This window comes from Scyliorhinus torazame, chromosome 15, assembly GCF_047496885.1.
Source record: "Scyliorhinus torazame isolate Kashiwa2021f chromosome 15, sScyTor2.1, whole genome shotgun sequence".
Taxonomy (NCBI): Eukaryota; Metazoa; Chordata; class Chondrichthyes; order Carcharhiniformes; family Scyliorhinidae; genus Scyliorhinus; species Scyliorhinus torazame.
The window spans coordinates 205,792,605-205,818,048 of record NC_092721.1 but is presented as its reverse complement, the minus strand read 5'-3'; the positions used below and the strand labels follow the sequence as shown (position 1 = coordinate 205,818,048).

Below are 25,444 nucleotides of genomic sequence, written 5' to 3'. Positions count from 1 at the left end.
CCACTCCAAAGAACCTGCTCATTCTTGCTCCCGTCATATGTGCTCTATGTAGAACCTTAAATTGAATCAGGCTAAGCCTGGCACACGAAGACGAGGAATTTACCCTACTTAGGGCATCAGCCCACAGCCCCATCTCAATCTCCCCCAGCTCCTCTTCCCATTTTCCCTTCAGCTCCTCTACCAGCGCCTCCCTCTCATCTCCTGATATATTTCGGACACTTTGCCCTCCCCGACCCATACCCCCGAAATCACTCTATCCTGGATCCCCTGTGTCGGGAGCTGCGGAAATTCCCTCTCCTGTTGCCTCGTAAACGCCCTCACTTGCATATATCTGAAGCTATTCCCCAGGGGCAACTCATGTTTTTCCTCCAGCGCTCCCAGGCTCGCAAACGTCCCGCTATAAACAGGACCCTCAGTCTCCTAATTCCTGCTCATTGCCAACTCTGGAACCCCCCGTCCATCCTTCCTGGGACAAACCTGTGGTTATTCCTGATCGGGGACCACACCGAGGCACCCGTCACCCCCCTGTGTCGCCTCCACTGCCCCAGATCCTCAAGGTTGCCACCACCACTGGGTTTGCGGTATACCTTTTCGGGGAAAACGGCAGCGGCGCCTTTAGGCTCGTTCCTTTACAGGACGCCATCTCCAGCCTCTTCCACGCCGCCCCCTCTCCCTCCTTCATCCACTTACAAACCATCGCCACATTGGCGGCCCAGTAGTAGTCGTTCCGGCTCGGCAGCACCAGTCCCCCTCTATCCCTACTGCGCTGCAGGAACCCCCTCTTTACCCTCGGGGTCTTCCCTGCCCACACAAAGCTCATAATGCTCCTGTCTATTTTTTTGAAAAAGGCCTTTGTGACCAGAATGGGGAGACACTGAAACACGAAAAGAAACCTCGGGAGGACCATCGTTTTTACCACCTGCACTCTGCCCGCCAATGAGAGCGGCAGCATATCCCACCTCTTGAAATCCACCTCCATCTGCTCCACCAGTCGCGTCAGATTAAGTCTGTGTAGAGTTCCCCAGTTCCTAGCTACCTGGATCCCCAAGTATCGGAAGCTCCTTTCCACTCTCCTTTACGGCAGAGCGTCTATTCCTCTTCCCTGGTCCCCGGGGTGTATTACAAAAAGCTCGCTTTTCCCAATATTTAGCCTGTATCCCGAGAAATCTCCAAACTCCCTCAATATCTGCATAACCTCTGGCATCCCCTCTACAGGGTCCGCAACATGTAGCAGTAAATCATCAGCGTAGAGTGACACTCTATGCTCCTCTCCCCCTCTAACCACTCCCCTCCATTTCTTAGAGTCCCTCAACGCTATGGCCAGTGGTTCAATTGCCAATGCGAACAGTAATGGGGTCAGGGGACACCCCTGTCTTGTTCCCCTATGTAGCTGAAAATACTCCGATCTTTGCCGGTTTGTGACTACACTTGCCACTGGGGCTCCATACAGGAGTCTGACCCATCTGACAAACCCCTCTCCGAACCCAAACCTCCTCAGCCCCTTCCACAAATACTCCCACTCCACCCTATCGAATGCCTTCTCCGCATCCATCGCCGCCACTATCTCTGCCTCCCCCTCCGCTGGGGGCGGCATCATCACGCCCAGCAGCCGTCGAACGTTGACATTCAGTTGTCTCCCCTTTACAAACCCTGTCTGGTCTTCATGCACCACCCCCGGGACGCAATCCTCTATCCTTGTCGCCAGCACTTTTGCCAGCAGTTTGGCGTCTACATTTAGGAGTGAGATAGGCCTGTATGACCCGCATTGCAGCGGATCTTTATCCCACTTCAGGATTAATGATATCGTCGCCTCCGACATTGTCGGGGGTAGTATCCCCCCTTCCCTGTCCTCGTTAAAGGTTCTCGCCAACAGCGGGGCCAACCGGTCCACATATTTCCTGTAGAATTCCACCGGAAACCCGTCTGGTCCCGGGGCCTTCCCTGCCTGCATGTTCCCCAGTCCCTTAGTCACCTCGATTGGCACCCCCAGACCTGCCACCTCCTGCTCCTCCACCCTCGGGAACCTTAGTTGGTCCAGAAAATGTAGCGTTCCCTATTTTCCCTCCGGGGGTTGGGACTTATATAGTCTCTCATAAAAGGTCTTAAACACCTCATTTACCTTCCCTGCTCTCTGCTCCATAGTTCCCGTTTCATCCCTAACTCCCCCAATCTCTCGCTGCTATCCTCTTACGAAGTTGGTGGGCCAGCAGCCGGCTTGCCTTTTCCCCAAACTCATATCTCATCCCCTGTGCCCTCCTCCACTGTGCCTCCGCCCCATCTAAGGTCAGCAGGTCAAACTCCGTCCGAAGTCCTCGCCTTTCTCTATACAGTCCTTCGTCTGGGGCCTCTGCATATCTTTTATCCACCCTCAAAATCTCCCCCACTAATCTCTCCCTTTCTTTGCCCTCTTGTTTCTCCTTGTGGGCTCTAATAGAGATCAGCTCTCCCCTAACCACTGCCTTCAGCACTTCCCATACTACCCCCACCTGGACCTCCCCATTGTCATTGACCTCCAGGTATCTCTCAAAACCCCGCACCCTTCCACAGACCCCCTCATCCGCCAATAGTCCCACATCCAGTCGCCAGAGTGGGCGCTGCTCCCTCTCCTCTCCTAGTTCCAGATCCACCCAGTGCGGGGCATGGTCTGAAACGGCTATGGCCAAGTACGCTGTTCCTGCCACCTTCGAGATCAGTGCCCTACTCATAACAAAGAAGTCTATTTGGGAATATGCATCCGCTTCATAAATCCCGCGTCATCCCAGTTCGGGGCATATACATTTACCAGCACGACCGCCTCTCCCTGCAATCTACCACTCGCCATCACATATCTGCCCCCGTTATCCACCACTATATTCTTAGCCTCAAACAACACCCGTTTCCCCACCAGTATCGCCCCCCCCCCCCCCCCCCCCCTGTTTTTCACGTCCAACCCTGAGTGGAATACCTGTCCCACCCATCCTTTTCTTAACCTAACCTGATCCGCCACCTTCAGATGCGTCTCCTGGAGCATGACTACGTCCGCCTTCAGTCTTTTCAAGTGCGCGAACACCCGGGCCCTCTTAATCGGCCGATTTAGGCCTCTCACATTCCACGTGATCAGCCGGATTGGGGGGGGGGCCATTAGCCATCCCCTTTTCTGGGCCAGCCCCCCCCCCCCCCCGTCCAGGTCCCGCGCACCCACCTGTCCCCCAGGCGGCGCCTTCCCGTCCCGACCACCTCTTCTCTTGCCAGCTCCCCCTTGCACTCAGCAGCAGCAACCCAGTTAGTGTTTCCCCCCCCCCCAGATCCCCATCTAGCATGGTTACTCCCCCCATAATGCTTCCGAAAGTCAGCTAACTCTAGCTGACCCCGGTTTCCCCCGTTCTCTCTTTGACCCCCCTGCATGTGGGGCTCTCTTCCTCCCTGTGCCTATCTTCCCGCCATCATCTCCATAGCGTGGGGAAAACCCCACGCTTTCCTATCAGCCCCGCCCCCAATGGCGCAGCTCCCTCATTCCCCATCCCCCCCCCTCTCTGTCCCTTTTTCCACCGGCGCCCACATTTCTTTGTGTCCCCCCATCAAGCGGAGAGAAATTCCCCATCCAATGTTACTTTATAATAAACCTCCCATTTTCCAATTTACATTTCTGTACCACAACCTCGTTGTTTCCCCCCCAACATCAAACTCTCAGTTCTAGTCCAGTTTCTCTTCTTGGATGAAGGTCCATGCCTCCTCTGCTGTTTCGCAGTAGTAGTGCTTGCCCTGATGCGTGACCCACAATTGCGCCGGCTACAGCATCCCAAATTTTATTTTCTTCCTGTGAAGCACCGCCTTGGCCCGATTAAAGCTCTCCCTCCTTCTCGCCACCTCTGCACTCCAGTCCTGATACACTCGTATCACCGCATTCTCCCACTTGCTACTCTGTACCTTCTTGGCCCAGTTCAGAACAGCCTCTCTGTCCATGAAGCGGTGAAATCTCACCACTATCGCCCTTGGTATTTCACCCGCCTTTGGTCTTCTCACAAGGACCCGGTGTGCTCCTTCCACCTCCAGGGGGCCCGTTGGGGCCTCAGCTCCCATTAGCGTATGGAGCATTGTGCTCACATAAGCCCCAACATCAGCTCCCTCTGTTCCTTCGGGGACACCTAGAATCCGTAGGTTCTTCCTCCTCGAGCTGTTCTCCAGGGCTTCCAACCTTTCGATACACCTCTTATGTAGCGCCTCATGCGTCTCCGTTTTTACCACCAGGCCCTGTATCTCATCCTCATTTTCGGCTGCCTTTGCCTTCACTCCATGGAGCTCTATCGCCTGGACCTTTTGTATTTCCTTCAGTCCATCGATTGCCAATACCATCGGCTCCAGCACCTCCTTCTTTAGTTCCTCCACACACCGTCGGAGGAATTCCTGCTGGTCCGGGCCGCATGTTGCCTGGGCTCCATCCGCCGCCATCTTGCTTCTCCCTTCTCTTCTCTGCTCCAAAGGATCCTTCGCAATCTGGCCACTGCCACTGGTCCTTTCCATACACCCCCGGGGGTACACCTTCCTTCGTCACCCCACACTGGGTTTGGTCTGCAAAAATTTCCGTTGGGGCTCCCGAAAAGAGCCCAAACGTCCGTTGGAACGGGAGTTGCCGAAACGTGCGGCTTAGCAGTGCATCGCCGCAACCGGAAGTCCCCGATGTATATTGTTAATAGCTGGGGCCCAAGCACTGATGATCCCTCCAGGACCATCACTAGTGACCACCTGCCACTTTGAAAAATATTCACATGTTTCTACTTGTTTCCTGTCAGCTAACTAATTAATGATGGAGGGTATTTGTGGAGCCTTTAATTGTCCACCACCATTCATGACTAGATGTGGAAGGACTGCAGAGCTTAGATCTGATCCGTTGGTTGTGGGATTGCTTGGCTCTATCTATCAAATGTTGCTTCCGATGTTTAGTATGCAAGTATTCCTGTGTTGTATTGTTACCAGGTTTGACACCTCATTTTGGGTATGTCTGGTGCTGCTCCTGGCATGCCCTCCTGCACTCTTCATTGAACCAGGGTTGATCCGTTGGCTTGGTGGTAATATTAGGTTGGGAGGATATGCTGAACCACGAGATTACAGATTGTGATTGAGTAAAATTCTGCTGATGCATATAGCCCATATTGCCTCATGGTTGCCCAGTCTTGAATTGATAGATCTGTTTGAAATCTATCCCATTTAGCATGGTAGTGCCACACAACTTGATGGAGGGTATATGTGAAGACGGAACTTTGTCTCCACAAGAACTGTGCGGTGGTCAGTCCTACTAATGCTGTCATGGACCGATGCATCTGCGACAGGTAGATTGGTGAGCACAAAGTCAAGTATGTTTTCCCTCTTGGTTCCCTCCCTACCTGTTGAAGACCAAGTCTAGCAGCCATGTTCTTTAGGACTCGTCTGTCGTTGTGCTAGCATACCACTTGTGTCCCCCACCCAGAGTACATTCTGTGCCACTTTCAGTGCTTCCTCTAAGTGGTGTTTAACGTTTACTAATTCATCAGCTGATATTGGGTAGTACATAGTAATCAACGGGGGATTTGCTTGCCCGTGTTATCCTGATGATATGAGACTTCATGGAGTCCAAAGTTATTGAGAACTCCCAGAACAAAACCCACCTGACTATATGCCTGGTTGTCTGTACTGCCGGTGGGACCGGGCATAACCAGTGATGGTGGTGTAATGTGCATTGCCTGTAAGATATTCCGTGAGTTTGACTATATCAAGCTGTTGCTTGACTTGTCTCTGAAAAGGCTCTCTCAATTTTGGCAAAAATTCCCTACACATTAGGAAGAAGGACTTTGCAGGGTCAACCGACCTGGGTGTTGTCGTTTCTAGTGCTTGCGTATGTCCAGTTTCATTCTTCTAAACTTCATAAAAGTTTGATACAACTGAGTGACTAGGCCCTCAGGGCTTTTAGGAGTCAACCACATTGCTGTGGGTCTGGAGTCACATAGAGGCCAGAGGTAAGAATGGCAGATTCCGTTCCCTAAAGGGCAAAAGTAAATTTCTTTGTGGTCACCATTAGACTAGCTTTTAATCCCATATATATTGATTTGAATTTCAATTCCACCAGCTGCTGTGGTGGGGTTTGAATGTGTCCCTGGATAGTTAGGCTGAGCCTCTGGATTGCTAGTCCAGTGACATTACCACAATGAACCTCAAATGGAGAAGTTTTAAGGATTGTCTTAAAAGTCGGAATATCAGGTTGAGAGGGGTTAGGGTGGGAAATTTAGAGCTTGGGGCCAATGCAACTGATGGCAGAGTTGGGTACGTGACCGAGAAATTTGTTTTCCTCTCCTTAAAACAGAGGGTTAAAAGGAGATCGGATAGAGGTGTTCAAAAAACAAAGAATTTGAAATGCTAAAAAAGCAATATCTATTCCCACTTGACTTAGTAACTAGACAGATGGACCTTTTAAGGTAATTAGAACAAAAGGGAGTAAAGAGGATTTTTGTTTGTGGCGTGCAGATATGCAATTCCATCAGAACAGTGGGGCAAGGCTGAATGTTTAATTTTTTTAAAGGTACCAGTGTATGAGAAGGATGGGGGTGGGGAGCTTTAGATGAATGGGACTAAATTAATGGTTTTCTACATTTTTCCTAGTGGAAGATTGATGACAAGCCAGTTAAGATTGACAAGTGGGATGGTGCAGCTGTGAAAAACGCCTTGGACGATTCCGCCAAAAAGGTAAGAGAATGACCGTGTACCTTCCGTGATAGTTGTCTACAACTGGTCCCCATGTGACGTCTTCTAATCAGTACAGGCTGGCTTTAAACCCGTAAGGCGTCCTGTTTTTATGACTTGCTGTTTTTATTTGGTATCCATGCTTACTCCAGCTATTTAAATCGTAGATGCCGAACTAACTGTTTGTGTACAGTAACACAACTCATTAAACTTTCTCTCCAGTTCCTGCGCATGCACACAAGCAAACTGCTCGATAGGCCTAGAACATTTTGATGGGGTTTCCCTGACAGCCACTTAAATATCTTTCTGGTGTAAGGTCATTGACATGAAACTTAAATTCTATTTCCCTCTGCAGATTCTGCTAGACCTGCTGAAAGCTTTCCCAACGTTTTCTGTTTTTATTTCTCTTAATGTCTTTGTTTGCTTATTTATTGTTATGATCCCAGTTAGTGTTATAACTGGGTGGAAAGAACCCTGGCTCAAAAGACAAACTTTTACTATTTCTTCCAGAATATGTGGAGCACAGAGTCACAGGACCACTAATTGCTTTTTTTCCTGTTGTGAAAAGTATTTATTAAACATGAAAAGTTAGATTATTATACAATTTTACCTCTTTTTCCCCCCCCCCCATCTTAATAATTGCGCACATATTTTAAGATTAACCTGGATTGCAAAGTACATCTCGAGCTACAATGATCCCAGCAACACACAGTCCCTTTTAAGCATGCAGATTGGCTGTAGTCAAATACACTCTGCTCTGAAGCCAAGATAGTCCATGGATTTCTCCTCCATAAACCCCCAAATGATGATCACATGGGGAGTTTCCAAATTCCACCCCTAAAAACACTTTAAATATCCCCTCAATAATAATGCTTTCCCTTAGCAGTTTGCATTCTAAATCTAGACAAGGTTTTCCAAATGACATTTTTAAACAACACTTCCACTCCACTTTTAACAGCAAATCCAGTCAGGATTTTACACCGACCCCTTTTAGGTTTCCTTTGTCTTGACTGTTTTTACACAAACCAACCACCGATTCCCACTCCTTCCACGGGCTGTAGTAAACTCAAACCTGACAATCACTTCAGATATCTTTCTGGCATCTCGGCCTCCTTCTCAACTCTCTGCGTGTCTTTAGTTAACAGTGCTCTTCTTCTACCTTTAACCTTGGACTTGGAAACTTTTCTTAAATTCTCTTTTTTCTATAACTAGCTGCTCAACATATCTTTGCCATTGTTTTCTTAATCATTACTCCATGGTATGGCTTTTCTGCTAACAAAGCTGAGAGTGATGTTTCCTCTCTAGCCTTATAAACCAACTGCTTCCAGCAGAGCTGTGAAAGCTGCTTTCTCTCTCACTACCTATCTTCAACTGCAATCAAATTAGCTAACTTAAACTTTTAAGCTTCTTTATACCATCCAAGGCCTCGGTTGCTAAATAACACCTACATGCTTATGCCTTTTATTTATTCTTCACACTGTAACCCTTTCTTAGCACAGTAAAAACACAACTGAACCAACCTCCACACATACAAACACCTTTGTCCAGCATGAATACAGAAACATTAAGTTAATCACACTTAAAACTATATATTTCTAATGTTTACCAATACCAATCTAATTCCCTTAAAACTACCTTTGTTTCCCTACATTATGTATCATCTTTGCTCTGTTTACTTTTCCTTCTCACTAGGTTGTTTTGGAGAAGTACGGGTACGAGGAGAATTACGGACTGATTGATGGACGGCTCCTCATTTGCACAATCTCTTGTGTCTTCGCAATAGTTGCTCTTATCTGGGACTACATGCATCCCTTTCCTGAGTCGAAGAGTGTACTTGCAGGCTGTGTCCTTTCATATCCTTTTTTATATAGAAGTAATCTGTTGCCTCATTTGAGACAGTGCCTCATTAAACTGCAAGGCCCATCTCCCCCTTAGGGTAAATGTTAAATATCTTACAGCTACTATGAAGAATTTAAATACGGAGAAGTGTGAGCTGAGACATTTTGTTGGAGGGGAGGCAGAGAGACAATATAGGTCAATGGCTCAGTTCTAAAGAGGGCAGGGACAGAGGGACCTGGGGTTTCATATTGAGAGTAGTTAGCAAGGACTTCTGGTTGCGGCGATGACCAGCTAAGCCGCACGTTTCGGCGGCTCCAGCTCAAACGGACCCTCGGGCTCTTTTAAGAGCCCCAACGGGAAGTTTTTTCAGGACGAAACCCGGTGTGGGGTGAGTTAACAGGGAGTGTCCCCGTCGTCGTCCCCCCCCCAAAGCAAGAGAAAAATATCGGCGGCGGTGGCTACATCGCGAAGAATCCTCGAGGAAAGGGACAGGAGGAAAAAAGAAGCAAGATGGCGGCGGAGAAAGCCCAGGCGACATGGGGGCCCGATCAAGACGAATTTTTAAGACGGTGTGTGGAGCTACTTAAGAAGGAGGTGCTGACCCCGATGCTACAGGCAATTGAGGGGCTTAAGGAGGCACAAAAGACCCAGGAGACGGAGCTCCGCGTGGTGGAGCAGAAGGTGACGGATAATGAAGACGAGATCCTGGGCCTGGCGGTCAAAACACAGACGCACGAGGCGCTCCACAAAAAGTGCATTGAAAGGATTGAGGCAATAGAAAATAGAGCATGAAGGAAGAACCTTCGGATCCTGGGTCTCCCCGAGGGAGTGGAAGGAGCGGACTGCGGGGCTTACGTGAGCACGATGCTAAGCTCGCTGATGGGAGCTGAGGCCCCTTCCGGCCCCTTAGAAGTGGAAGGGGCTCATCGGGTCCCTGCGAGGAGACCAAAGGCGGGAGAACCACCTAGGGCGACAATCGTGCGATTTCATCGCTTCAATGATAGAGAAGTGGTTCTGAGATGGGCCAAAAAGGCACGAAGTAGTAGATGGGAGAATGCGGTGGTACGGGTGTCCCAGGATTGGAGTGCGGAGGTGGCGAGAAGGAGGGCGAGTTTTAATCGAGCCAAGGAGGTGCTACACAAGAAGAAGGTGAAGTTCGGGATGCTGCAGGCGGCGCGACTATGGGTCACGTACCAGGAGAGACATCACTACTTCGAAACGGCGGAAGAAGCATGGACCTTTTATTAAAGACGAGAAACTGGATCGGAGCTGAGGGACTGATCTCAGAGGGGAAAGGACACTGTCGATGTAAATTGGGAAGGGGGGGACACTAAGAAATGTGGGCGGGACTTCCGGGTGCGGCGATGACCAGCTGAGTCGCACGTTTCGGCAGCTCCCTGTGAAACGGACTTTTGGGCTCTTGATAGGAGCCCCAACGGCAATTTTAACGGCTGAAAACACCGTGCGGTAAACCAGAAGGGTGTTCCCCCTGGACACGGATGGAAAAAGGAGAGGAAAGTGGCCGGATTGCAGCGGATCCTTTGGAACAACGGCAAGGAAGGCAAGCAGAAACCAAGATGGCGTCGGAAGGTGGCAGTTTCATATGGGGCCCTGAACAACAAGAGTTTTTGAAACGCTGCGTGGAGGAGATAAAAAAGGAAATGAAGAAAGAGTTGTTGGCCCCGATATTACAGGCGATTGAAGGGCTGAAAGAGGAACAAAAGACACAGGAGCAGGAGCTTCGGGTCGTGAAGGCGAAAGCAGCAGAGAATGAAAACGACATACAGGGCCTGGTGGTGAAGTCGGAGATACAGGAGGCACACCAGAAACGATCTGTGGCGAGGTTGGAGGCACTGGAAAATAACGCAAGGAGGAACAACTTGAGGATTCTTGGCCTTCCTGAAGGTGTGGAGGGGGCGGACGTCGGGGCATATGTGAGCACGATGCTGCACTCGTTAATGGGAGTGGAGGCCCCGACGGGTCCGTTGGAGGTGGAGGGAGCATACCGAGTTATGGTGCGAGGATCGAGAGCAGGAGAAGCTTCCAGAGCCATAGTGGTGAGATTTCTCCGTTTTAAGGATAGAGAAATGGTCCTTAGATGGGCGAAGAAAACTCGGTGTAGTAAATGGGAGAACGCGGTGATCCGCGTCTATCAAGATTGGAGTGCGGAGGTGGCGAGAAGGAGGGCGAGCTTTAATCGGGCCAAAGCGGTACTTCACAAAAAAAAGAAAGTTTGGAATGCTGCAACCGGCAAGACTGTGGGTCACATATCAAGGGAGGCACCACTACTTTGAGACGGCGGATGAAGCGTGGACTTTTATTGTAGAAGAAAAATTGGAATGATTGGACTACGAAAATGAACGTTTGGACAAAGTGGTGGGACGAGTGGGGGGGGGGGGGGGGCGAAGAGGGATTGTATGATTAATCCTGCGGTATGGTAACTTTTCTTTCTCCCACAGGTGGTGATGGGGGGAGGTGGGGAGGGAGAGGAGATGGGGCGTTGGCCATGGGAGGCGGGGCCGAGGGAGAGGCGCGGGCTTGGTTCCCGCGCTATGATAATTATGGCGGGAATAGAGAAGCAGGAAGGAGGGGGCGCCGCACGGGGCGAGCCGTGATCACGGGGGGAAGCCGAGGTCAGCCAGAGTTTGCTGACTTCTGGGAGCAACATGGGGGGAGTAATTACTCTAGCGGGGGGGGGGGAGGGGGGAATTACTGGGTTGCTGCTGCTGGGGAAAGGGGGGAGTGGGTGCGGGAAAGGATGGGCGGGGGGGCACCGTCTGGGAGAAATACAGCCGCGTGGGAACTGGGCGAGAAGCTGGAAAAAGATGATGGCTAACCGGCAAGGGGGGGGGGGTGGGAAGCCCCCCAACTCGGCTGATCACGTGGAACGTGAGGGGGCTTAACGGGCCGATAAAGAGGGCACGAGTACTCGCACACCTTAAGAAACTTAAAGCAGATGTGGTCATGTTACAGGAAACGCACCTGAAACTGATAGATCAGGTTAGGTTGCGCAAAGGATAGGTAGGGCAGGTGTTCCATTCGGGGCTGGATGCGAAAAACAGGGGGGTGGCTATATTAGTGGGGAAGCGGGTAATGTTCGAGGCAAAGACTATAGTGGCGGATAACGGGGGCAGATACGTGATGGTGAGTGGCAAATTACAGGGAGAGATGGTGGTGTTGGTAAACGTGTATGCCCCGAATTGGGACGATGCCAATTTTATGAGGCGAATGCTAGGACGCATCCCAGACCTAGAGACCGGAAAGCTGATAATGGGGGGAGACTTTAACACGGTGTAGGAACCAAGGCTGGATAGGTCGAAGTCCAGGACTGGTAGGAGGCCGGCAGCAGCCAAGGTGCTTAAGGATTTTATGGAGCAGATGGGAGGGGTGGACCCGTGGAGATTCAGTAGACCTAGGAGTAAGGAGTTCTCGTTTTTCTCCTATGTCCATAAAGTCTATTCACGCATAGACTTTTTTGTGTTGGGTAGGGCATTGATCCCGAGGGTGAGGGGAACGGAATATACGGCTATAGCCATTTCGGATCATGCCCCACACTGGGTAGACTTGGAGATAGGGGAGGAAACAAGAGGGCGTCCACCCTGGAGAATGGACATGGGACTAATGGCGGATGAGGGGGTGTGCTTAAGGGTGAGGGGATGCATTGAAAAGCACTTGGAACTCAATGACAATGGGGAGGTTCAGGTGGGAGTGGTCTGGGAGGCGTTGAAGGCGGTGGTTAGGGGGGAGCTGATATCAATAAGGACACATAAAGGGAAGCAGGAGAGTAAGGAACGGGAGCGGTTGTTGCAAGAACTTTTGAGGGTGGACAGACAGTATGCGGAAGCACCGGAGGAGGGACTGTATAGGGAAAGGCAAAGGCTGCATGTGGAATTTGACTTGCTGACCACAGGCACTGCAGAGGCACAATGGAGGAAGGCGCAGGGTGTACAGTATGAATATGGAGAGAAGGCGAGCAGATTGCTGGCACACCAATTGAGGAAAAGGGGAGCAGCGAGGGAAATAGGGGGGGTGAGAGACGAAGATGGAGAGACGGAGCGGGGAGCGGAGAGAGTGAATGAAGTGTTTAAGACATTTTATAAAAAATTGTATGAAGCTCAACCCCCGGATGGGAGGGAGAGAATGATGGAGTTTTTGGATCGGCTGGAAATTCCCAAGGTGGAAGAGCAGGAAAGGATGGGATTGGGAGCACAGATCACGGTAGAAGAAGTGGTGAAAGGAATTAGGAACATGCAGACGGGAAAGGCCCCGGGACCGGATGGATTCCCAGTTGAATTTTACAGAAAATATTTGGACTTGCTCGCCCCGCTACTGACGAGGACCTTCAACGAGGCAAAGGAAAGGGGACAACTGCCCCCGACTATGTCAGAAGCAACGATATCGCTTCTTTTAAAGAAGGAAAAGGATCCGCTACAATGCGGGTCCTACAGACCAATCTCCCTCCTCAATGTAGATGCCAAGGTCTTGGCCAAGGTAATGGCAATGAGAATAGAGGAATGTGTCCCGGGGGTGGTTCATGAGGACCAAACTGGGTTTGTGAAGGGGAGACAGCTGAACACGAACATACGGAGGTTGTTAGGGGTAATGATGATGGCCCCACCAGAGGGTGAAACGGAGATAGTAGTGGCGATGGATGCCGAGAAAGCATTTGATAGAGTGGAGTGGGATTATCTGTGGGAGGTGTTGAGGAGATTTGGGTTCGGAGAGGGGTATGTTAGATGGGTGCAGCTGTTGTATAGGGCCCCAGTGGCGAGTGTGGTCACGAATGGACGGGGATCGGCATATTTTCGGCTCCATAGAGGGACAAGGCAGGGATGTCCTCTGTCCCCATTACTGTTTGCACTGGCGATTGAGCCCCTGGCGATAGCGCTGAGAGGTTTCAAGGGATGGAGGGGAATACTTAGGGGAGGAGAAGAACACCGGGTATCTTTATATGCGGATGATCTGCTACTATATGTGGCGGATCCAGCGGAGGGGATGCCAGAAATAATGCGGATACTTGGGGAGTTTGGGGATTTTTCAGGGTATAAATTGAACATGGCAAAGAGTGAGCTGTTTGTGGTGCATCCAGGGGAGCAGAGTAGAGAAATAGAGGACCTACCGTTGAGGAAGGTAACAAGAGACTTTCGTTACCTGGGGATCCAGATAGCTAAGAATTGGGGCACATTGCACAGGCTAAATTTGACGCGGTTGGTGGAACAGATGGAGGAAGATTTCAAGAGATGGGATATGGTAGCATTGTCAATGGCAGGGAGGGTGCAGGCGGTTAAGATGGTGGTCCTCCCGAGATTCCTTTTTGTGTTTCAGTGTCTCCCGGTGGTGATCACGAAGGCTTTTTTCAAAAGGATAGAAAAGAGTATCATGGGTTTTGTTTGGGCCGGGAAGACTCCGAGAGTGAGGAAGGGATTCTTACAGCGTAGTAGGGATAGGGGGGGCTGGCACTACCGAGCCTAAGTGAGTATTATTGGGCCGCTAATATTTCAATGGTGAGTAAGTGGATGGGAGAGGAGGAAGGAGCGGCGTGGAAGAGATTAGAGAGGGCGTCCTGTAGGGGGACCAGCCTGCAGGCTATGGTGACAGCCCCATTGCCGTTCTCACCAAGGAACTATACCACGAGTCCGGTGGTGGTAGCTACACTGAAGATTTGGGGACAGTGGAGACGACATAGGGGAAAGACCGGAGCACTGGGGGGGTCCCCGATAAGAAACAACCATAGGTTTGCCCCGGGGGGAATGGATGGGGGATATGGAATGTGGCAAAGAGCAGGTATAACGCAATTGAAAGATCTATTTGTGGATGGGTAGTTTGCGAGTCTGGGAGCGCTGACCGAGAAATATGGGTTGCCCCAAGGGAATGCGTTCAGGTGCATGCAATTGAGGGCTTTTGCGAGGCAACAGGTGAGGGAATTCCCGCAGCTCCCGACACAAGAGGTGCAGGACAGAGTCATCTCAAAGAAATGGGTGGGGGACGGTAAGGTGTCGGATATATATAGGGAAATGAGAGACGAAGGGGAGACTATGATGGACGAACTAAAAGGGAAATGGGACGAAGAGCTAGGGGAGGAGATTGAGGAGGGGATGTGGGCAGATGCCCTAAACAGGGTAAACTCGTCGTCCTCGTGCGCCAGGCTAAGCCTGATTCAGTTTAAGGTATTACACAGGGCACATATGACTGGAACACGGCTCAGTAAATTTTTTGGGGTGGAGGATAGGTGTGCGAGGTGCTCGAGAAGCCCAGCGAATCATACCCATATGTTTTGGTCATGCCCGGCACTACAGGGGTTTTGGATGGGGGTGACAAAGGTGCTTTCGAAAGTAGTAGGAGTCCGGGTCGAACCAAGCTGGGGGTTGGCTATATTTGGGGTTGCACAAGAGCCGGGAGTGCAGGAGGCGAAAGAGGCCGATGTTTTGGCCTTTGCGTCCCTAGTAGCCCGGCGCAGAATATTGCTAATGTGGAAAGAAGCCAAGCCCCCGGGGGTGGAGACCTGGATAAATGATATGGCGGGGTTCATAAAGTTAGAGCGGATTAAGTTCGTCCTAAGGGGGTCGTCGGCTCAAGGGTTTACTAGGCGGTGGCAACCGTTCGTCGAATATCTTGCGGAAAGATAGATAGGGGAGAACAAAGAAGGCAGCAGCAGCGGCCCAGGACTTGGGGGGAGGGATGGGGGGGGGGAGGGATGGGGGGGGGAGGGATGGGGGGGGGGGGGGGGGGGGGAGGGGAGGGATTGGGGGGGGGGGGGGGAGGGATTGGGGGGGGGGGGGGGGAGGGATGGGGGGGGGGTGGCCTGAGACAAGGCAGTTGCCAATTAGGGCTAGTTTTTATTTTTTGTTATTTAATATTTATTTATTTGTTGTTGTTTTTGTTTAAATTTAAAAAAGGTCATTATTATCTGTATTGTTACAATGTTGTGTAAAGGATGCACAATGTACTGTGTTGGTTGACCAAAAATTTTCAATAAAATATTATTTAAAAAAAAAAAAAGAAATGTGGGCATCGGTGGGGGGAAAGAAGAGACATAGGCGGAGGACGAGGAATGGGAGTGGGGCGGGAGAGGGAGCTGCGCCACAAGGGGCGGGAGAACTACAGAGAACATGGGGCCTACTGTCCTTGTTCCCGCGCCAGAAAGGTGATGGCGGGAAGATAGGCGCAAGGTAGATGGGAGTTCCCCACACGGGGGGGTCAAGGGGTGAGCGGGAGAAGCCGGGGTCAGTTGAAGTCAGCTGACTTTCGGAAGTAATATGGGGGGAGCAATCACGCTAGATGGGGATCTAGCGGGGGGGGAGAGGATAACTGGGTTGCTGCTGCAGAAATCAAAGAGGAACTGGTTAAAGAAAGGGTGGTCGGGGCTGGAATGCGCCACCTGGGGAATGGGTGGGAGCGCGGAACCGGGACGTGGGACTGGCCTAGAGAGGGTGATGGCTAGTCGACAGGGGAAGGGGGCAGGTAGCCCCCCTAGTGCGGCTGATCACGTGGAACGAGAGGGGCCTAAATGGACCGATTAAAAGGGCCCGAGTGTTCGCGCACTTGAAAGGACTGAGGGCAGACGTGGCTATGCTTCAGGAGACGCACCTGAAGGTGGCGGACCAAGTTAGGTTAAGGAAAGGATGGGTGGGACAGGTGTTCCATTCAGGGCTGGATGCAAAGAATAGAGGGGTGGCCATACTTGTGGGGAAACGGGTATCATTCGAAGCTAGGAGCATTGTAGCAGATAGTGGAGGCAGATATGTGATGGTGAGTGGCAGATTGGAGGGAACGGAGGTAGTGTTGGTTAACGTATATGCCCTGAATTGGGATGGCGCGGGATTCATGAAGCGAATGCTGGGACGTATTCCGGACCTGGAGGTAGGAAACTTGATAATGGGGGAGACTTCAACACCGTGCTGGACCCAGGGTTAGATAGATCTAGGGCCGGCAGCGGCCAAGGTGCTCAAGGGGTTTATGAACCAAATGGGGGGAGTGGATCCATGGCGATTTGTTAGACCGAAGACCAAGGAGTTCTCCTTCTCCCATGTTCACAAGGTGTACTCCCGGATAGATTTTTTTGTTTTGGGAAGGTCGTTGATCTCGAGGGTGGAAGAAACTGAGTATTCAGCCATGGCTATCTCAGATCATGCCCCACATTGGGTGGACCTGGAACTAGGAGAGGAGAGGGAGCAGCATGCACTCTTGCGATTAGATGTGGGATTGTTGGCGGATGAGGGAGTCCGTGGAAGGGTGCGGGGATGTATCGAGAGATACCTGGAGGCCAATGACGACGGGGAGGTCCGAGTGGGAGTAGTATGGGAAGCACTAAAGGCGGTGGTCAGAGGAGAGCTGATCTCCATCAGGGCCCACAAAGGGAAAATAGAGGCCAAGGAAAGGGAAAGATTACTGGGGGAGATTAAGGGTGGATAAAGAATATGCGGAGGCCCCGGAGGAGGGACTATACAGGGAGAGACGACGACTCCAGGCGGAGTTTGACCTTCTGACCACTAGGAGGGCGGAGGTGCAGTGGAGGAAGGCACGGGATGAGATATGAATATGGGGAAAAGGCTAGTCGCCTGTTGGCCCATCAGCTGCGAAAGAGGACAGCGGCGAGGGAGATGGGGGGAATTAGAGATGAAAAGGGAGCTACGGTGCGGAGAGCAGGGAAGATAAACTGGGTGTTTAAGACCTTTTACGAAAGACTTTATAGGTCCCAACCCCCGGAGGGAAAAGAGAAGATGCGGCAGTTTTTGGACCAATTAAGGTTCCCGAGGGTGGAGGAGCAGGAGGTGGAAGGCCTGGAGGTACCAATTGGGGTGGATGACGTTACCAAGGGGCTGGGGAACATGCAGGCAGGGAAGGCCCTGGGACCGGATGGGTTCCCGGTGGAATTTTATAGAAAATATGTGGACTTGCTGGCCCCGCTGTTGGTGAGGACTTTTAACGAGGCCAGGGAAGGGGGGACTCTACCCCCGACAATGTCGGAGGCGACGATATCGCTAATTTCAAAGCGGGATAAAGATCCGCTGCAGTGCGGGTCCTATAGGCCTATTTCACTACTAAATGTGGACGCCAAATTGCTAGCAAAGGTGCTGGCAACGAGGATAGAGGACTATGTCCCGGGGGTGGTGCACGAAGACCAGACAGGATTCGTAAAGGGGAGACAACTAAATGTCAACGTGCGACGGCTATTAGGGGTGATAATGATGCCCCCAGCAGAGGGGGAGGCAGAGATAGTGGCGGCAATGGATGCAGAGAAGGCATTTGATAGGGTGGAGTGGGAGTATCTATGGGAGGTGCTGAGGAGGTTCGGGGACGGATTTGTTAGCTGGGTCAAACTCCTCCATGGGGCCCCAACGGCAAGTGTGATCACGGGCCGGCAAAGATCGGAGTATTTCCGACTATACAGGGGAACAAGACAGGGATGCCCGCTATCTCCATTACTGTTCGCGTTGGCAATTGAACCACTGGCCATGGCGCTGAGAGACTCCAGAAAATGGAGAGGGGTGATTAGAGGGGGAGAGGAACACCGAGTGTTACTCTACGCGGATGACCTACTGCTGTATGTGATGGACCCAGTGGGGGGGATGACAGAGGTCATGCAGATATTGAGGGAGTTCGGAGATTTCTCGGGATATAGGCTCAACATGGGAAAGTGAACTTTTTGTGATACACCCTGGGGACCAGAGTAGAGAGATAGATGGCCTGCCTTTAAGGAAAGTGGAAAGAAACATTCGATACCTGGGGATTCAGATAGCCAGGAACTGGGGAACCTTGCACAGACTTAATCTGACACGACTGGTGGAACAAATGGAAGAGGACTTCAAGAGGTGGGACATGCAGCCGCTGTCACTGGCGGGCAGAGTGCAGGCAATTAAGATGATGGTCCTCCCGAGGTTCCTATTTGTGTTCCAGTGTCTCCCTATACTGATCACTAAGGCCTCCTTTAAAAAAATAGACAGGAGCATCACGAGCTTCGTGTGGGCAGGGAAAGTTCCGAGGGTAAGGAGGGGGTTCTTGCAACGTAGTAGAGACAGAGGGGGACTGGCGCTACCGAATTTGGGCGACTACTAGGCCGCCAATGTGGCGATGATCCGTAAATGGATGATAGAGGGAGCGGGAGCGGCGTGGAAAAGATTAGAGAGGAAGTCCTGTAAAGGGACGAGTCTAGAGGCGCTGGTGACGGCGCCACTACCGTTCTCACCAAAAAAATTTACCACTAACCCAGTGGTGGCGGCAACATTAAATATATGGGGGCAATGGAGGCGACAGAGAGGTGTGCTGGGAGCCTTGGTGGGGTCCCCAATTAGGAACAATCATAGGTTTGCCCCAGGGAGGATGGGTGGAGGATTCCAGAGCTGGCACCAGTTGGTAATTAGGAGGGTGGCAGATTTATTTATAGACTGGACGTTTGGGAGCCTTGGAGGAAAAGTATAAGCTGCCCCGGGGAAATTTCTTTAGGTATATGCAGGTGAGGGCGTTCACAAGACAACAGGTGAGGGAATTTCCATTGCTCCCGACACAGGGGATCCAGGATAGAATGCTTTCGGGGGTGTGGGTCGGGGAGGGCAAGGTGTCAGAGATATACCGAGAGATGAGAAGAGGGGGAGGAGCTGGTGGGCGAACTGAAAGGAAAATGGGAAGAAGAGATAGAGGAGGGTTTGTGGGCTGATGCCCTAAGCAGGGTAAATTCCTCTTCCTCGTGTGCCAGGCTTAGCCTGATTCAATTTAAGGTGCTGCATAGAGCGCACATAACGGGAGCAAGGTTGAGCAGGTCCTTTGGGGTGGAGGACAAGTGTGGGAGGTGCGGCGGAAGCCCGGCAAACCACACGCATATGTTTTGGCTGTGCCCGGCACTGGAGGGGTTTTTGGAGGGGAGTGACGGGAGTGATCTCGAAGGTGGTGAAGGTCCGGGTCAAACCAGGCTGGGGGTTAGCTTTATTTGGAGTTGCGGATGAGCCGGGAGTGCAGGAGGCGAAAGAGGCTGATGTCGTGGCGTTTGTGTCCCTAGTCGCCCGGCGTAGGATTTTACTCATGTGGAAGGAAGCGAAACCCCCCGGACTGGAGGCCTGGATAAACGATATGGCGGGGTTCATAAAACTGGAGCAGATGAAGTTTGCGCTGAGAGGATCGGCTCAAGGGTTCACCAGACGGTGGCAACCGTTCCTCGACTACCTAGCGGAACGTTAGAGGGAAGATAGATGACCAGCAGCAGCCCAGGGGGGAGGGAGGGGGGGGGGAGGGAGGGGGGGGGGGGGGGGGGGGGAAGTTTCATTTTATGTTAGTTGGTTAGTTTACCATGTTAGTTACTCATTAGTAGATTGTAGTTATCATGTTACTTGTACTGTTAACTTTTCTTTTTGTTTGATGTGTAAGGGGAAAAAATTGTGTATGAAAAACTTTAATAAAATATATTTATAAAAAAAAAGAGTAGTTAGCAAAGCACATGGGATCTTAGGCTTCATAAATAGAGATGAAATTTACTGCATTATTACCTCGGCAATAAAATGGCATGTAAAACTGTTCTTGCATCTGAAACACTTAGCTGGAGGCAGCTGTGGGGAGCATCCCAAAACTGCACCTGTTTGATAGCCAATGTAAGTATTCGGGTGCAGCAACTTGCGACATCTGACCTGACCCCATCAATGTCAGGATTCAAGGAAGATCACCTAATAATTTTGTGGGCGGGCATAATGAGGGATTGGCACTTGGGTCCCAAGCCTTCCGATTCTCTGTCAGCTTGCTAACTACCGTTCTGTAATTGCCAAGAAAACCTGTAATCTTGGATCTTATCCCTGGTTGGTCCATCTTTCAATGGATGGAGGTAAAGCCTATCCCCATCCCTTTGGTTTAATTATAGAGTCTTGTTGTTGGCATCCTTCCATCTACAAGAGAAGATGGAAACGGGGGAGGCAGTGGCGTAGTGCTATTGTCGCTCTACTATAATCCAGAGACTCGGACTCATGCTCTGGGGACCTGGGATCGAAACCCGCCAGGGCAGATGGTGGAATTTGAAATCAATAAAAAAACAATCTTGAATTAAAAGTCAAATGATGACCATGAACACATTGTCGATTGTCGTTAAAAACCCATCTGGTTCACCAATGTCCTTTTTAGGGAAGAAAATCTGCCGTCCTTACTTGGTCTGGCCTACATGTGACTCCAGATCCACAGCAATGTGGTTGACTCTTAAATGCCCTCCGGGATGGGCAATAAATGCTGGCCCAGCCAGCGATGCCCACATCCCATGAACGAATTTTTAAAAAACGCAGCAAACAAGCCATTTAGGTGGGGGTGGGTTTCTTCATCAGCACCTATGCTGATGACTGTGAATGCCAGTCCTTGAGAGGCAGGTTCTGAGACCGGCATTGGTTGCCAATCAGTCACGCTCATAATGTGGCTCGTTTACACTTGCTAGAAGTGATATCCATACACGGGAACTCCTTCTCTGCACACAAAAGGAGTAAGTTCAAACCTTGAGCCTTTTTTGAATTGGAGACCCTAGTTTATGAAAAGTTTGGAACAAAAGCATTTCCACATTGCACAATTTCTGAGTGGGGCGGATGCATATGTCCACTGTGGTTTTCTTTAACATATCTGCACCTATTTTGTTATGATGGGGATTCTCACATTTTATACCTCTTACAAAGAGAGAAGCATATTTTTAATCGCTATACAGAAAGACCCAGCTGGATTGGATCCTGGTGACATTTGGCAACTTTCATCTTCTCTACGGAGGTAATGAAGTTATTTTGTTTATTTGTAATCTCCTTGCAAAACCATATACTGTTTGATTAGTTCAACCAGTAACTTTTTTTGAGAGCCACAACCCAAGCTGCCATAGGTGGGTGGCATGGTAGCACAGTGGTTAGCACTGTGGCTTCACAGCGCCAGGGACCCAGGTTCGATTCCCAGCTTGGGTCACTGTCTGTGTGGAGTCGTCATGTTCTCCACGTGTCTGCGTGGGTTTCCTCCGGGTGCTCAGGTTTCCTCCCACAGCCCAAACATGTGCGGGTTAGGTGGATTGGCCATGATAAATTGCCCTTAGTGTCCAAAGGTGATTTGGGGTTACTGGGTACGAGGACAGGATGGAGGTGTGGGCTTAAGTAGGGTGCATATATGCCTTTTTGCATTTCACTAAGCCATTGACCCCCCCCCCCCCACCCTCAAAATTGAAAACTTTGCATTATTTGAACAAGATTGGATGGGGTTGGCTTAATCTACCCTCTTATATTTGCCCCAGTTCATTTCTTTGAGGGTGTGGGGTTTAATTGGGTAAGAATACATATGCGAAATGTTCATGTGGCGGATTGGCCTGTTGTGATTGGTCCTCGGTCACTAATGTTTTGACTGGCAGCCACTGGCTTGTTTGTGAAGAGTGATAAGCTCATTTTGCCTGGCCAACCACTGAAAGCTTGATCAGGAACGATAGCACGGTGGTTAGCACAGTTGCTTCACAGCTCCAGGGTCCCAGGTTCGATTCCTGGCTTGGGTCACTGTCTGTGTGGAGTCTGCACGTTCTCCCCGCGTCTGCAGTGGGTTTCCTCCGGGTGTGCTGGTTCCCACAGTCCAAAGATGTGCAGGTTAGGTGGATTGGCCATGATAAATTGCCCTTAGTGTCCAAAAAGGTTAGGTGGGTTACAGGGGTAGGGTGGAGGTGTGGGCTTAAGTGGGGTGCTTTCCAAGGGCCGGTGCAAACTCGAAGGGCCAAATGGCCTCCTTCTGCACTGTAAATTCTTAATGATCTACGCTTCTGTCCCAGTATCCCTCACTGAAAGCTGTCTGGAGATGATTGAAAGCATCGATTGACAATGATTTTGTGCTTCAGGTTTGATGACCAGTACACTTTGAAGATGACTTTCATTGATGGACGAACCAACCAGGAGCGGGAGAGAGAGTTCACCAAATCTCTAGAGTATTTCTTCGATGAGTCCGGTATCCTGGTTATGGATCTGTTTGAGCCAGAAGTGTCCAAGCTCCACGATTCCTTGGGGAAGAAGAAAAAGATGAAATAAGAGTTTGTGTGTGCTTCTTTGATGCATTGTGTTGTACTGCTGGGATCATGCTTGCAAAGAAATGGAAAAAAATACACTTTGATAATATTGTTTTGATTGCATCCTCTTCAACACTGGGTTTTCCAAGGAGGCGGACTTGCATTTCCAAATTAATTCAAGAGCAGAAGCCTGCATTTATATAGTGCTTTTAGCTTTGCAGAAAGACCAGATAGGACTCCAGGCTGTGAACAGTTTGGTTCAGCATCAGACTGTTTTGCAGGCAGAGTGCGGAGACAGTGGCAACAAAGGTGTCCAGGACATTGATTTTGGTCTTTCCGGTTTAGTCGTACTCCTTGTACTGACCTGAATATCGAGCAAGCAGTCTAATAATTTTGAGAAGGTGGTTGGTGGTGATGTAGAGTTTGGTGCAATCTGACATTTTTGGATTATATCAATGAGGGGCAGCATATAGATTGGGGGCTGGGAGGGGGGGTAACGATGTATGTGTCCCTGGGCAATACAGTTAGCCAATCACAGACTCTGTATGAAGAACAGTTTAAAAAGTCATACAGCACCAGGTTAAAGCCAACAGGTTTGTTTCGAATCACTAGCTTTCGGAGTACAGGAAAGATGAGGATGGAGCAGTGCTCCGAAAGCAGTGATTCAAAACAAACCTGTTAGACTTTAACCTGGTGTTGTAAGACTTACAGTGCCCACCCCAGTCCAATGCTGGCATCTCCACATCATGGCTCTCCATGAAGAAATGCAGGGTAGCCTTCCCACCAACTGGGACACCTGCTGCTTTTGCCTTGTGCGCAAAGCTTTGTAAACAATTGCTTATTCTTTGTCTACTTCCATTATAGGGGTAGGGGTGGGTTAGTTGATATCAGACAGGGGAACTACACGAGGGGTGAAAATTAAGCTGGACTTCTCTGATCGTTACACAGTGATTGAACAGCAGAGTGAATGTTAGCTAGAGCTAGGATCAACCTCCATGATTTCCTGGCTGCAGGCTGAGAATGTCTACTTGTGTCAGGTACCATGAAATCGTCAACCCTTTAGAGTTGTGCCCACCTTGCGTTGGGATGGTGGCAACTGATTTAGGATATCTTGTGCTGGGCTACCTGATGATTCTGAGAATCTGGGCCTTCTGTGTCAGACTGGGGTGAATCTAGACATATTTCCCAGATAAGGTGTGAGTCTCACCACACTCTGGGCTGCATGGGCCCTGATTGCAATGAGCTGGGGGGCGGGGGGGGGGGTCTCCTGGGGCCAGATCTTTTTGATTCAAACTGGTCCATGCAGTTAGACTAAATTCTAAATTGACAATCGGTGAGCTAGAGTGGGAGAAGCTTGCAGTGGCTTCACTGCTTCATTGACTCCTGAAATGTGTGCTTGTTCGGTGATGGTGAAATTGGGCTTCACTGTGTCAGAATCAAACACATTACCAACATGAATGATAGGTGAGAGATAAACATCAACCCTGGCAGAACTTCCTCTGCTCTTCAAACTCATGCTCTTCTAATAGTGGCCGTGGAATCTTTTATATCTACCTGACAATACACACAACCCTGGTTTAGTATCCTGCTTTCATCTCTTGCTGAAGTTCCATCGGTTACCCTGTCAGAACTTACACCGGTTCCCACATGAATGTGATGCCTAGTCAAACTCCAGCCGCAGTCCATGTTTTCAAAAAGAAAATTGATGCCAAAAAAAGTAGCCTTCCGTCCACTCTACCAACTCTGCAAGCAAATCCTAAATTAGCCTTTTTGCAGCTTCCTCCTTTAATCCATTCATCCTTGGGTTCCACCAAGCAAACCCCAGCCAAATGGGAAAGCCAAGCAACATCGTTTTCTGATACCCACACCAAGTGAACGTGGACCAAGGCAGTGGGTGAGCACGTGCTGCCTGCATGTTGGGGAAACACCAAGATACCTGTGAACTTGGAGCTAGGTCTGACCCCAGGCAAGGATAATTAAAGTCCTTGGCATGTGCTGTGTTGTGTGAAATCTCTTCAAAATGTGTATGTGCCTGTAATGGAGCAAAAGTAACTTGCCCTTCAATTGCTGAATGATATAAGTGAAAGTGAGAGTATTTGCAGAGAAGTTATGTCCCTTTCAAGTATTTGAATAAATGTGACACAAAATGTATATTGAGACAGCACCTTTCATGATATTGAGCCATCTCAAAGTGCCTTACAGCTAGTTAAATACTTTGTAAAAGTGGTATCTTGTAGGGGGTAACCAATTTGAACAAACCAAGATGTCAGAAACAGCAATGTGTTTCTGGCCAGATATTGTATGACATTTGTTAAGGGATAACTATTGGCTTAGCATCATGGCGAATTCCCCAACCCATGCTGCCATGGGAATCATAGAAAACTTTTGGCACGGAAAGAGGCCACTTGGCCCATCATGTCACCACCAGGCAAGGTACGAACCACCCAGCCTGATCCAACATTCCAGCATTTGTCCTGTAGCCCTGCAGTTTACAGCACTTCAGGTGCGGGTCCATAAACCTTTTAGTTCCAGATTCCTATAACCCCCATCTCCCTCTAATCATAGATCATAGAATCAACAGTGCAGAAGGAGGCCATTTGGCCCATCGAGTCTGCACCAGCTCTTGGAAAGAGCACCCTACTTAAGCCCATGCCTCCACTGTTTCCCAGTAACCCCACCTAACCGAAGGGCAATTTAGCATAGCCAATCTACCTAACCTGCACATCTTTGGACTGGGAGTAAAACGGAGCACCCGGAGGAAACCCATGCACACACGGGGAGGATGTGCAGACGCCACACAGACAGTGACCCAAGCCGGGAATCGAACCTGGGACCTTGGAGCTGTGAAGCAACTGTGCTAACCACTGTGCCGCCCATCTTCTACCAATCACTTTAAATCTATGGCACCTTTATCTTCCTTTCTGGATGGAACATCTGAAG

The 25,444-nt window shown here is 50.2% G+C and overlaps 1 protein-coding gene across 4 annotated transcripts in view; it reads left to right on the top strand.

The window, feature by feature from the left end:
- The window catches only part of spcs2 (signal peptidase complex subunit 2), a 32,424-nt gene extending 7,769 nt beyond the window's left edge, over positions 1-24,655 (top strand). For 2 of the 4 annotated variants that reach the window (XM_072477496.1, XM_072477498.1), the window contains exons 2-5: positions 6,610-6,693; positions 8,383-8,543; positions 21,115-21,249; positions 22,340-24,655. In XM_072477496.1, the coding sequence (XP_072333597.1) occupies positions 6,610-6,693; positions 8,383-8,543; positions 21,115-21,249; positions 22,340-22,526 (567 nt within the window). In that variant the 3' untranslated portion in view covers positions 22,527-24,655. Of the gene's footprint in view, positions 1-5,188; positions 5,315-6,609; positions 6,694-8,382; positions 8,544-21,114; positions 21,250-22,339 lie in introns of those variants that run through there. The other 2 variants (XM_072477499.1, XM_072477500.1) reach the window with 2 other exon arrangements.
- Positions 24,656-25,444: the final 789 nt, after the last annotated feature.